The 14,169-nt window shown below is 44.2% G+C and overlaps 2 protein-coding genes across 5 annotated transcripts in view; one reads left to right on the top strand and one right to left on the bottom strand.

The window, feature by feature from the left end:
* The window catches only part of LOC106749076 (alpha-crystallin A chain), a 20,553-nt gene extending 11,785 nt beyond the window's left edge, over positions 1–8,768 (bottom strand). The window contains exon 1 of one of the 2 annotated variants that reach the window (XM_014628163.1): positions 8,392–8,768. In XM_014628163.1, the coding sequence (XP_014483649.1) occupies positions 8,392–8,579 (188 nt within the window). In that variant the 5' untranslated portion in view covers positions 8,580–8,768. The remainder of the gene's footprint in view (positions 1–8,391) is intronic. The other variant, XM_014628154.1, reaches the window with a different exon arrangement.
* LOC106749083 (thyroid transcription factor 1-associated protein 26 homolog) lies at positions 5,052–14,169 on the top strand. 3 transcript variants are annotated; one of them, XM_014628176.1, is made up of 4 exons: positions 5,052–7,220; positions 13,018–13,255; positions 13,348–13,480; positions 13,595–14,169. In XM_014628176.1, exons 2-4 carry the CDS (start codon positions 13,117–13,119, stop codon positions 13,845–13,847), a joined length of 525 nt encoding a protein of 174 aa, XP_014483662.1. In that variant the 5' UTR covers positions 5,052–7,220; positions 13,018–13,116; the 3' UTR covers positions 13,848–14,169. The 3 variants fall into 3 exon arrangements, with proteins under 3 accessions (XP_014483662.1, XP_014483670.1, XP_014483680.1); XM_014628184.1 differs by having other exon boundaries at positions 13,598–14,168; XM_014628194.1 differs by lacking the exon at positions 5,052–7,220 and having other exon boundaries at positions 13,111–13,255; positions 13,598–14,169.

Raw genomic sequence — 14,169 nt, 5'->3', positions numbered from 1 at the left:
GCGGTAAATTCCGTCGTGCCAAGAAACAAGGAGCGAGCGACGTTCCAAGCGAGGTATCATTGTCCAAATCTCTTCCTTTCTTAAAATTTAGTGGAAATTCTACTTATATACTCTCACTTGGAACATTGTAATTTGTAGTTTGATTCGTTGTGAAATGTTGCGAATGTGGTCCTTCCAAAGAAACGCAAGATTTATCACTCATCATCGCGCACCCACGTTCGCCACACTTTGTGTATAATTTGAAGAGGAGAGGGAGGGGGAAGTAAAATATAAAATTACCAAAATAAACCGTAGAAATTATAAGCGTTAAACTCTTACTCGATAAAAGTCTCGTCTCGCGTATATGCGTTGGAGTAAATAAATACTGTAACGTCTGTCGCGAATTTAAAGTGTGCGCCTCGCGACACCAGCCAAGTTCGCCTCAAAACAAAAAACGATGTACAAGAAGCGGTAAGACAATCGACACACGTCACACGCAGCAAATAAATCGTAAAAGCTGTGTACAAATTATTATCGTACAAATTAAAAAAAAAACTAATGAAGCGCACTCGACAAATATATATAAGTATGTGAGTCTTATTATGGATTTCTGGAATTAATTCGTATGAATCACCTCGCGCGAAAACGAAACTTCTCGAATGAGTACCTGCACTTATCTGGGTGACCTTTCGCCGCGGACCGCAATCGCTACGCTAATTAGCGCTGATAATCAACGTTAAACTTATTGACGACAGTCCCCGAGGAGGCCTCGTGACCGATCGATCGTAGGCGCGTTTATCTGCACGTGGATAAGAACGGGCTTTGCAGCTGTGCGCGAAATAACGAGCCGAAGATATCACGATAACCGATAACCGGAAGTCCTCGGTCTTCGAGAAGGAGAGGTCGTCAACCCGCCATCGCCAAGAAAGATGCTAGTACGCAATTACATCGTCGCAGCTCTACTTGCCAGTGAGGACGAACGTGATTCTCTCCCGAGTCACGTTTTATCGTCCACGTTGCCTCAACTAGTTCTCGGAATTTGTTTCACTTCGATTTAGCCGTAAGACGAGTCCATCGCTCAATCATCTTGCAATCTTATGTACAGTTCCGCGATTACTTGCGCGAGTTTCGCAAAAGATTTCAAGTGCCTATACTCGCGCCAGGTGCGTACACCTGTCATTGGTAACTAATGAGGGCCCGCTCTTTTTATGGTTCCTTTTTTCTCTACGATACGACTGTTTACACGTGCGTATTCAAAAGACGCGTAGCGACGGATGAGTTGAGAGAATTTCGCAAGAGCCTTTAAAACTTCTCTTGATTCACGGAAGAAAATAATTTGCTGGCGCAGCAAATTTCATGCTGTCGCAGCAAAATCTGTCAGTTACTATGCGGACAGCGAAACGAGAATTGTTAAGAATACTAACTGCCATTCGCCGGATTATTTTGCCGTAAGAACAAAGTAATAAATGTACGAAAACACTATTTTATTCTAACGACAAATTAACGTGTCCTAAGGACAAATTCACTCGGCAGAACATTTTCTATCCCAGCCACAAAACCATTTCTGTTTTAATTATAAATAATTTGCCAATTTGGTTATGCTAACTAAATTTTATCGCTGTCGCAACAATGGTTTCGCTGCAACAGCAAAATTATTTTTCCCCGTGGCTGTACATAAATCGAAAACATTAAAAATTTTTCAAATTTGTTTATAAGCTTAGATATCTTGATCGAAGTGTTTTCTCGTTCTTATAAGAGCGGCGATTGTCTTTTATGCTTGACGTAATACGAACTCGAAGGATATTGCTCTCAGAAGGGGATCGTAACGACGTTGCGCACGACATTCATGAGAGTTTCACGATGGGGTCGGCCGAATAAATTCTGTAACAGTGAAACGATTCTAAGAACAAAATGTCATGTATCCCGTCACGCGATATAACGTGTTTAGCGGTAGTAACAACCGTTTTCCGCGTTTTATTTCTTTCGTACGCGTAGATACCGAACGAAGAAGCGACCGCCGCGTGTCGTTACCGAATGAACAGACGACGCAATAGAGACGTTTCCATCGGCTATCACGCGATGTTCCGACGGAATTATCGCGGGACGGTTGCAGCGACTAGCTGCAACTTTGCATTTTCTCAAAAGAGAGAGAGAGAGAGGAGTTCGTCGGATCTCAATCGAACTTAGATCGAAGAAAAACGATTTGAATATTTCGAGGCGTCTGCTAACGCGAGACAGGCGTCTAGTAAAAGCGCGCAGGAGAGCTGTGTGGGAATGAATGCGGCAGAGAACAATTATGGCAGACAAGAGAAAGGTCGGATCCAGTCTCGTGAAATCGAGGGAGGTCAACCATAGCAAGCAGGATCTTACAGAACCTGGCGTCGTCGTCGGAGTGGAAAGGCCAAACGCCAAACGCGGGTCACGGCGGAGTGGTAGTTTCTAATTCAGTTGCAATACTTTACAATCTCGCGCTGACGTGACGACTGTATACCACACCTGCGATTTCATTGACTGTCGATCTATTGTAAGAGGTGAATCATTTAGTCGCGAAATAATTGAGAAATACGGCTTCGAAGCTGGTACGTTGTATACATTATCTCTCGATCCGACTATTTAAGTTATTTTAATTTATCGAGTGTAGAAGGGACATCAATGAATTTTGGGGCATCACTGTTAAAAAAGATTATCTAAATACAGGCGGACATTTTCATCATATTTATATAACGCGTTGACGTAAGCTAACATTATCTCTCCTCGATACAAACAGAACGATTAAGTAACCAGCTTGTTTCCATATTTAGCACGATAGAATATAATGTAGAGGTGAGATATATGACCGTAGAAGGAAATATTAGGTAAAAGAATTTACCTAATATCTGTCATTTATTAATAACTCGACGGTCAGGGGGCCATGTTTAATTGAGATATTCGCGTGTACGTCGCTCGTCGATTTTGCCGCAGAAACGAGAGATGAAACGACAGTTTGTCGAGCGCGCATGCAAAGTGGTGAGTATTTCGAGAAAATTAGTACGATAAACGCGAAGATCTCTGTATAATAACGGAACTCCAAACCGCGACGTACAGTAACCAGCAGAATAGCTTTAACATGCGATATATAACTAGGTCATTGGAATTTTCTAATCTCGACTGATCTATCATTTCTTGATTATTCGAAGAGGCAGGAACGATCTGTCAAATCAGTAATTTGTCATTTGTAATGGTTTTACGTTAATAATTGAACACGAATATGTACGGTTACATAGTTTTGTCAAGCTGTCGAAATGCATTTAGCTGAATAACCGACAGTCAATATAACAGTAAATAATATAATATAATCATATTCAACCGATTGATGATATCGAGATAATCGTAGAGCTACGTGCGTCTTTTCTGCGGAATCGATACTAACAGACGACTGGGGTCAACGAATCGTTCAGTGATTCAGCACACAAGTGCGTTGTCGAAATTGTATAACAGAAAGACGATCAGTTGTGCTTCGGAACGAAAGCGTGCGCGTATGTCGGAAGGTGTGCGAAAGCGAGTTAATCTCCTTTCAGCACGCATCGCGGCTGCTCAGAGCCTTCGATCGCGAGAGATCGTGATTGCCAGACGGGGTACGTCAGTTGTCTGCGAAAGTTTGAACGTAAAGTTCAGCATAGTTCGCCCAAGTCGCGTAACGAGCTACGCTCTGCCTGTAAGAGGCAATTTCCTGTTGCTGCTCGAATCAAGACGCGCCGTCGGAAAGCCTACCTGTACGAAAACGTCTATCTATTCGCAAGAACGCTTTCGAACGAGATCGAACCCGCGTGAAACTACCTTCCGCATCCGTTTTTAAAACGAAAGCAACGAGGGCGAAAGATATCGGCATCTTGATTTAGGATTAATTTTTTTTTTCCTGTACATAGATGAGTCAAGCATATGACTCATAAATCAGAACGAATATCTACGAGTTGAGTATAACAACAACAACAATTAAATTTGCAGAACTGTTATCGGCGTCTTATCGATGAATATATATTTCACTACCGAGAGTCTCCGATTGGGAGATAAAAAAAAAAACATTCCGGCGAGATATATTCGGCTTTCAGGAACGATTTGGCAGATTTTCTCAAGGTAATTCTCTTTTATCGCGATGCGGATCAACGATATAATTATATTGAGTCACACGAGAAAAGACGCGAAAGCGTGAAGTGTAACTCGTTACCGCGCCGAAGAAAACGGGACTGTCCGGACAAGCGCTTCGAGAGTCAACAGCCGTACATCTTCCTCCGTATTAGACAGCTTCGACGTAGCTAAGAACTGCGCGCTGAAGAATGTTCGCGCTGAAGGCTCGCCACTCTGCATGATGAACCGTACACACTTGTCTATTTGCAGTAACCGTCCCTGAACGCGAGCATTACGTCAGGAGCGCGTGATGATTCGGGCTTCGTAATGGTCCATACTCACCTCCCACGTAGAAGAGCGGGGCGATCCATCAAGAATGCTCGATCGATATCGAGCACCTGCTTGGCATAACGCTTATTTATAGACCCGTCGGACAACGTTTCCGCTTCTTCGATAGAAAAATCTCGATACGTGGCGAAAAGATTAGTGCATCAAGAATCAGATTTTCACACACAAGCGAGAAATACTATATATTCTCGTTTATATATGAGAATATGTTTTGAAGTTGATACTAATTCTTTTTCCGATCTCATGAGAAGCAATTCCGTCCGGGTCGCATTGTGACAAATATATCGCGACATCGGGCCGCTAATCGCGCCCGCGGCTAATTTAATCGGCGTGTTAGATCGAGTTAAACACTTAAAGAACGTGTTCCTAATCAACCGTGTCACTAATCCGGAAACACGGAATGAATCGGAAAGCGGGGAAAATTCGATTAGTCGCGTGACGAATATCGTTCATTGCTGTGAGTGATTGAACACCCTGTGATTCGACATGTAGTTATGCGATCGAGCGACAATTGAGCGAGGAACGGCGCGAGTTCACAAGCGATGCAACGTACCGGCATTTGATCACCGTTTTGTGCCTGGGTGGATAGAGATCTTCGTCCAGGATCATCGCGTCGACGATGCTCGGCTGGCTGAGAACGAATCGACACTATCGACGAGCGAGCGAGCACGGATCGCTTTCGAACGCGGCGATGCGGCTGCCGCGATGTCGCAAAAATTACTGCGTAAAATTGCCCGCAGGATCCCTGCAAGCTCCTCACCTTTCCTATGGCACGATTTAGTGCTTGATCCAGACAGAGCCCGGTAGTGGGGCGGCCGATCGTGATCTCGCGCGCGTCAATGTCAAGGCCGCGTTGACGTAATGATAATTTGATGCAACGTAAAACTGCATTTCTCGTTTGAACGCTGCGCATTCGGAAGTGTGTCTGGTAGATCTCGAGGAGCGCGAAAACACCGGGGAAGTCGATGTTAATTTGTTCTCATACGCGCGCCGATCGCGATTCGCATAATTCGCACCTCCGGCGGAGCGGATGATGATGATGATGCAATTTCGAAAGAAAAAAGAAGAGAGAACATTTGTTTCACCTGCATAAATATTTTCCCAGATTTTCCTATACGCAGCATCGATTCTCGTTAGAATAGCGACAATTTTTCTAAAATTAACTGTCTCACTACGATATCAATTCTGAATCCCATCCTCTTTCCCAAACATATCAAGTCTTTTCCCCGCGATGCGATTGTCATCGCCAGAATCGACACTGACCGAATATCAGATTAGGAGCTTAATAACCGGATAACATATTTTTAATGTTATAATATATTCAACAAGGCGCATGTAACTTGTGTGCGTACTTGTAAAGTGTAATACTTAAATTCGTATACTTTGCTCAATCGTCGTGTGTAAATTTTAAACCAGAAAAAATTTTTGGACAAACGTTAGAGGTGACTAAGTTGGATCCGTTTCGCATTTAGGATCGTATGTTTGAAATTACACTTCTAACCTGCGTAGATTTCCAAGCTAGAATTCATAATTAATCTGAAAAATTGGACTGGATCTCAATTAGATCCCACGGAATTTTTTACACGGGTATTAGAGCGAGAGATGGATATGCTGCTTCATGTTCTTCATATAAATCAACGTGTGCGATATATATGCGTTCGTCGAGTTCACTTTTTAATTAATTAACGAGAATTCTCTCCGAGGTAAGTGAGAAAGAGTCTCGTTGGGACGATTTCTCTCTCTCTCTCTCTCTCTCACGGTTTTTTTATTGTGTTTTCGAACGAGATATTTCACAGCGCAGCGGAGTCGAGTTCAGAAAGTGCGACTTGTGCGTACATCAGCGTGCGCGGAAACGCGCAGTGAACGCGGCCGGCGCTGCGGTGTCATCCAACGAGACGCGTTCAACATAATTGCGTAACAAACTGCCGCGCTTGTAATTCCGCGAGCGCATTTCCCGCAGAAATGCATTTGAAATATGCGAACGATTCGAAACGCGAATGCCATCACGCGACAATGTTAATCGCTATTTATACCGTGCGAAATTCAATGCGCGTTTCCCCGTCCCTGACCGCAGATCCGTGAACGGTCGCGAGCGAACGTGAAATAAAAAAGCGAAATCGCTGTCGCAGACGTTGCCGTGGAAAATAGCGTCGTTTCGCAGGAAGTAACAAATTAAAAAACACGAGAATATCGCGAGTTTCGCGCAAAGATACGGACGTGAGCGCAGCGAGGCGCACTGCAAATTCGCGCGAACACACATTCTAAGAACTTTGGATATTTTAATCGGAATCTATGCTGTACCTGAAAAAATCATCTGACAAATTTCTATACGGACGTTAATTAATTCTCCCGCGGGGTGTGTGTGTGTGTGTGTGCGCGACACTTTCGCCGCCAAGAATTGAGAGATTCTGTAGGATGAAACTGTGCACAGCTCGACCGCGTTCCGTATGCGTATGCAAATTTCAGATACACACACACACACATGCCCCGAGAGATTATCCGCTGCGTTCTCGGCGGCTTCGTTCGCGCGCTCGACACACCGACCACGCTAGAGGGGGGCTTCTGGTCTGCGAATGTAATGACGGAATCTCTATAAATAGCAGGTACGACACGACGAAATGCGCGAAACGACGGTATTGATGGAAAATTCTCGATTAGTCAACAACAGTCGCTAAGTCGCGCTGTCGATTGAAAAACCGGCGGACTTAGCTGAGACAGTATTTGCAGATTTTCAGTGAGCCGATACGACGATGGCGACGGGAGGACTAATCGCGATCGTGTTCTCTTTGGTGAGAGGTGATTTGTATGCAAATGATATCACCCGGTTCTTTCGCGTTTCATATAGAAATATGTCTCCATGATAACGCGTGCGATCGATCAGTGGAAGAGTAATCTCCTGTTCAATTACATGACTCGATTGTCGAACTGAATTGATACTCGAGATACACAGTTACAGGAAGTTTGCAACATTTTTTTGTATAAGTTTCGGAACGCATCCCGTTGTCTAATAGAATTTGTTTTTCCGGTAATTTCCGGAAGATACATTTTTCTATTGGATATGAGATGCGATACTCACTGAAAAGAAGTGTTGCAACCTTTTTCGTGACTGACCTCACCAACGATCGATATTTCGTCGATTGGCGATTGAAGATTTGCAATGTGTGAGAAAGACTTTTCACTGCGCACTCAATTTTTTTTTTTAATAAATAAATAAACGAATATATGATACAATGTAGGACGCGATCTTTCGGTGATCGTCGACGATCGTCGGTTCGACGATCCTCGATCGCGTGTAACTTCAACACCGCATCAATTCGTATCGTTTTCGAAAACGAAGTCTTTAAGTGCGTCGAGGGCAAAGTGCAAATAAAATATAAAACTTGTCGCGCTGCGATCGGCCGAACTGAAAAGTTCAACATAGGAATATCAGAAGACTCGCTCTCGAGTTCTCTCTGATCTTTTCTCGCGTCGTGTCGCTATGTATTTTCCAAGCGGCAAGAGATCAATATATTTTCAATGTCAATTGTGTCGTGACCTACGACGGGTCTCGTGGGATGCTTTTTCTCTCTCCAATGTCGCGATACGTACACGACGGATATACAAACGGATGATAAAAACACACGTTTTTCGACGATTTACCGAGAGGTGAAGAAGCGGGGCGTCTCGATACGCGTGTGTACGACATATACCGCTACCGGCATCGCGTACGTAAACACCACATAACACCCGGGTGTCGATGTAAATAAATGCCGGGCCACCTAAATACGACGATGTCGCAATCACCGTGCAAAATTGCCGGAAACCGAACGAGATATCACGCGAGATATCCGAAATATAAGAGTCCGCAGGAGACGCACGCGAGAGAAAACGCGAGAGCGAGAAGAACAACCGGCGTCGCATCCGGGGAGTCTCTCAGGTTCGGGCATTTCGCGAGGGGTACTCTCTCTCTTTCACGCGTACCTGGTGGTGCTCTTGAAGAAATTGTTGCTCTCGCGGTTCATCAGCTCGCTGCGGAACCGCGACATCTCGTCCTCCATCTTTCTCATCTCGGCGTCGAAGCGCTCGCGTATGTTGGAGAACTCGGTGTCGATCACGCTGAAGTCACCGAGCTTGATCGGAATGTTGCGCTTGATACCACTGTCGGCCATGTTTCCTCCCGCGTGTATGCACTCGAGTGTGTGTATGAGTCTCTCTCTTTCTCTCTCTCTCTTCACTCAACCACTCAACCAGGTGTACTCGCGTCTTCGTCGTGCACGATTCGATCGCGAATAATAACTCGGTATTGAACGCACGTGTCTCGCTCCGAGTCCCGCCTAAGGAATGAGCGCGGCTCGCCGGCTGCCCTTTAAATAGCTGGCGACGCCGGCGGTGCCGCTCGTGGGAGTTCGGCCGCGCTCGGCGAACTTCGCGGGCCGCGCACGCGGTCGTCGCGGAGCGGACGTTCGCGAAGTTTGACACACGTTCCCCGGACGAACGACGACGGTGACCTGGGGCCCTAATTAGACGCGTCGATCGCCGAAAGCGGGAATGTCGTTAGCGAGAAATTAATACGCGGACGAATTGAGGAAGCCGCGCTGCTGTTGAAAAAGCGTGGGTGAGAGGGAAAGAAAGGAGAGAGAGATGGAGGAGCGCGTCGCGCCCACTTTGCCATTTACGGACGCCTACTTCGACGGGAATTTACCGTAATTTCGTTCCCCGGAGGTTGAAAGAGGAAATATGAATTTTTATCGCGCCTAAAACCGTCTGGCCTGTTTAATCGAGTTCGAGTTAAGCCGGTTCCACGGCGAACGTAGACAGTTATATTGATCGCGTATGTTGGACGAATGTAACATAAATAACAAATGTAATGTAACAATAAATAATATATTATAACACAGGTAATCAATATAATTCCCGATCAATTCCCGCGTCGTGCGGAGCCGGCTTAACAACGCGCATTAACAATCGACGAATCAGGCCGCGTTTCGTTAAAAAAGAAACCATTCATGTGCGTTGGGGGGGGGGGGGTTCATTTCGCGTTCCGTCGGATTCTTCGTTTTCCTCGGGAAGATCGCTTCTTCTGTTGTTGTGAAAATCTTTATCGAGATCAATGAGTCGACTTTCCAGAACGTTCCGCACGCGATCTATTTCTGTACGAATAACGCACCGCGCGAAAATGGGACCTGTCTCTTAGAATTTGTTCATATAAAGATTGCGCGTGGGCGAAACGCGCTGTCGGAACGTCACACAAAACGAATCATCGTTGTCGGCGTGCGCGCGCGCGAGAGAGAGAGAGAGAGAGCATGACTAATAAACTTGCGCGATCGTTTCCTTATGTACGACCCCCGCGAAGGAACAATCTCGTAAATTCCTACGCGCGCGATCCGACCATAATTATTTGCATTCGCAGATTTTAAAGGAGAGACGAAAATAGCGCGACCGATGGCACGCGGAAAAATTTACTTGTCGGCGCGACATACTCATGAGTCGGTTGCCGTATTTCAGGATTAAGAAGCTTATTTCGTACGGTACTCTTCCTATAATTCCTTCGCGAGGGAAACTCCTACTATATCTTTAAAACCGGACTTTTACGTTACGTTACGCGTCGCGTCGGAGAACGAGCGCTCAGCGCTCAGAAAACGTAAGCCGCGAATAAAAGGGTTCGCGATGACGTAAGGCCTTTAACGAGTTACAATGACGGATGATACGATTTTTACGGTGCTGATTGATTAATTAGACTGCACGCCGAATTAAAAGGTCTCGTGGAAGTCAATAACGGACAGCGGAAGATCGAGAGAGGAGGACGAGGACATCGCGATGATCTTTCGAAAGAAACTTAAATTAATGTCAAGTAAAAACTCAAAAAAAAAAATTAATGTCAAGTAAAACTCCAAAGGGTCTCCAATTAATGTCAAATAAAAAAATTTCCCCTAGGAACGACATGAAGGAAATCATCGTCATGGCGAAAGCAATCCTGTTTCACAAACGGATCCGACGCATCGCTGTCGCCAATTACGGCCGTCTGATTCCCACTCTTTGATTAAGTAATATTGTTCCGCAATTTTTGTCGGACAAACGAGGCTCACGACCAATCACGAGGGCTATGGTTACGAGCCAATTATAAACTCGTAATGTCAACAGATGCGAGAACGCGCTGTGCAATTCATGTGCGTCCGCGAAAAATTGGCAGTAGCCTCGCGTCAGCAAGTCGAGCACGTTAAAAGAATGTTTACGTCGTCACGACAGAGAGAGAGAGAGAGAGAAGAAGAGAGAATTCTTTTACGGTATCGAGACGAGTGGCGAATGACGTCGACGCTATTTCGACACTTCGCACCGTCATGAGAGGCGCTCGACTGAATGGAGCGACACGTCACGACGCTTCCTTCCTCGCACGCATGCAGTCCTGGCGCTCGCCTTCGTCAAGGATACGCGAATCAGCACTGTCGGAAAGTCTCCTCACGTCGAGTTCTAAAGTGAATCAGGAGAACGCGACAGATGCACTCGCTAGTACTAAACTTGGCTCGGCTGAGAGGAAGCGGACTCAAGATCGTACTAGAGAGGATGGAAGAGTACATCCTGCGCATCACACATACGCGTTGCAAAACGCGTGTTTACCCAGCGAAAAAAAGAAATCAAATGCTCATCTCTCTCGATCGTCGAGGTTAACGTCGAAGTGTGTCAATGTCGAAGCACTCGGATGGGAGCGCGACGAGATTCAGCACGAAACACTCGACTTCCTCTCTCGTCTCTGTAACGTCCACGGCAGCCACCGTGTGGGGATACTCGACGGGCTGTATGACGTCATCTCTGTGGGGGTTTCGCGACGGGGATCGATAAAAGGCGTCACAACAGTGCCTAATATGGATCGAAGATAAAGTTCCCCGTGCATTATCGTGGCTTTTTGATCGATCATTCCCGTACTTGTACAGGAGTACCGGTTTCGACGCGCGAGCTAATTAAATGCGCGTCACAATGCGAAAGTAACGATCAAGGTGCTTAAAACGTGCCACGGATCTCGCGTGATATCAAACTAATGTTGAACGAAGTATAATCGAGTTATCGGCGATACGGTTCGAAATCTGAAGTTAAAATAACTAAGATTCGTGGAAGCCGCATCGTCGTAGCGTTGCTGAGATATTAATTACAATATTTCGTAAAGCAAACTGTTAATGCCCGCGTGGTCGAACATAGGCATGCACATGTTCACATCAGGGGCAGCTCGAGTGAGTGAGAAGGACAATGACCCTATAGCCCATTGGACAACTTGGGGATGGGGTAGGTTCGGGCCGCGTAAGAAAGCAGGTGGCACTGATCTCGCTCAACGAGCGACTTCAAGTTTGATACTATAATGGTAACGAGTTACTTAAAAAAAAAAAAAAAAAACAAAAAAAGAAATAACTTTTCCAACCTTGTAAATTAATTAAAGTAATCTCCTAGAAATTATGTTTTATAAGACCGTGAATATAACGAGCTACAGTTGGTCCAACGATTCCTTCTAAGGAAAGGGTTTGCGTAACTATCGATATTATTAATCAAGGATCTAAGACAAACCACGCAAGCGTTTCGTTTCGTTCCTCATTATCTCATACGATTTCGCAATGACGCGAGGGCGGAAGCTCGTTCGAGCTCGTGATTCGCGTCTGTCGGCATATCCTCGACATTGAATCGCGCGAGTCGAAAGACGACGGTCGAAGGAAATTGAACGGAGGATTCCTTCGGACGAATCTGGCCTCGGATACCTATGCCCGTCTCGGATTTTGTCAGCTAATAATAGTCGGGTAGCGCATGCCGAAGAGCTACTATCTTTTCGGCGACGTGAGTTTGCTTGTTTTCCTCGGCACATACCGGGCTATGAATAATTGTCGAATCTCTTATAAATGCAGCCCGGTAGTCTCGCCGTATGCAAAGAGAGAAATTCAATTTAGCTGGCGACGGCGGATGTCGCGACGCGAGATGTATAATCTTAACGAAATATTAACGCTCTTCGCGTCGCGAGCAGGAGGAAAGAAAGAGCAGCGCACGATCTCCGCGAAAGACGGATCCATCAAGAGGAAACGAATAGGCCAAAATTGACCGACGAAATAATTATTTATTTATCGATCTAGCGCGCGAATCGCTCACGCCGACCCACGCCAAATAAATCAACGCTGTCGATCGACCAATGTCACTGCCGCGAATAGATCTGTACGTAACGCGATGACAGGTGGCCGTGAATAAATAATTGATTGTGCAATTGCTGCCCTTTTGTAGGATTCCGACGCTTCGCTTCTGCGCGCAAACGCATTATTTCCGTTGTCGCCTGCGACAACTCCGGATAAACGGATGTGATTGTGTGCATATCGATAATATGTAGTAAAATTAATTAACTGAAAATTGCGCGATGTACTCGACGAACTTGTAAACAATCGTTTCGTTGAGATCCATGCGACTTGAATAAGTAATATAACACAAAAAATTCAGAGATGTAATTATCATAACTATAGAAATGAGCATTTGTTTTCTTCCGTGCGATATTTTGTTCGATCGATATTTCGTTATAAAATATAGAATTATAAAACTCCCGTTACCGATCCAGTAGTGTAACGAAGTGTTTTATATTCAATATAGATGGCGGTAGAGAAATGCGAGTAGGAAGATGGCGATACCATTGCTAAAAATTGATGTTGAGAGACGGCACATATTTTCGTTCTGTAATTGGACGTCACCATGAAGCGTGATACGAAAAATATTGAAAACAAGGATCGCCGAAAGAAGGGAGGTGAAGAAAAAAAGACGGAAAAGCGAAATGAGAAGACGTTCGATAAAAAAAAATATAGGTTGCAAAAGTACAGCAATAAATATAAAAGTAAGTCTACCAGTTGCATATGCATCATTTAAATTAGGTTATGTTAGTTTAGATTTATCGTTTATTCAGCACGTATATTTTTTTTGCATTAGTCAATCAATGGGAAGAAAGAAGAAAAAAGGCTATATTGCGTGAATTTCACAAGGAACTCAAGAGAAATCAGCAGAATTCCGCGCAAATGTCAATAAATTCAAGCGATACATCAAAGAATGCAGATGAGACAAGGTATATGAAGGATTAATACAGGCTAGATTTTTTGCTATCGATCCTAATCTCTGTTAAATATGTTTATGTTCTTTTATATTTCTATTTCTATTGAGTGTATTTATATTTTGAAAGTAGTAACTCAATGAAGAACAGTCCTTTGCACAAATCTGTACAAGAGTATAAGAATAGAATGGAAGAAGAAAAGAGGACAAGAGGGCAAGAAGAAGCTACTCGTGTAAAAGCCAAACAAGAAGCCGCGAAGAAATATAAAGAGAAGAAAATACGTGCTTTCAAGGCGCTATCGAAAAAAACCAAAAAAGGACAACCTGTCATGAAGGGCAGGATAGAAATGCTGCTGGAGAAAATCCAGCAGGATTTAACATGATCTATTTAGGAGGATCTATCTAGTTTCTATTTAGGAAATAATTTGAATTATGTTTAGCTGAAATATGATCAAATCATAACAAGAGATAAATATTTACTTTGGATTGTGATAAAACTTAATCATTTAGAAAAGTAATAACACATATTTACTTCTATAATAACTATGTTAAACATAAACATAGTATCCAAATAGTTTTGTAATTTCCTACAATCTTGCTGAAAATATAAGAGTCAAGATTGATCTCACTTATTTGAGAACATACTGGAGACTTGGAAAGCCCTGTATCAATGTAAACTCCAATATAGTAGTAAATAGAATTTTG

This window comes from Dinoponera quadriceps, unplaced genomic scaffold, assembly GCF_001313825.1.
Source record: "Dinoponera quadriceps isolate SergipeBrazil2010 unplaced genomic scaffold, ASM131382v1 scaffold37, whole genome shotgun sequence".
Taxonomy (NCBI): domain Eukaryota; kingdom Metazoa; phylum Arthropoda; class Insecta; order Hymenoptera; family Formicidae; genus Dinoponera; species Dinoponera quadriceps.
This window is presented reverse-complemented; position numbering and strand designations above follow the sequence as displayed.

Bases quoted from the DNA above. Each gene is read 5' to 3' on its own strand.
- LOC106749083 (XM_014628176.1), top strand. From the start codon at position 13,117: ATGAAGCGTGATACGAAAAATATTGAAAACAAGGATCGCCGAAAGAAG. The intron at 13,256-13,347 runs GTAAGTCTACCA...TTTTTGCATTAG, and splicing joins GTACAGCAATAAATATAAAA to TCAATCAATGGGAAGAAAGA. The intron at 13,481-13,594 runs GTATATGAAGGA...ATATTTTGAAAG, and splicing joins AAGAATGCAGATGAGACAAG to TAGTAACTCAATGAAGAACA.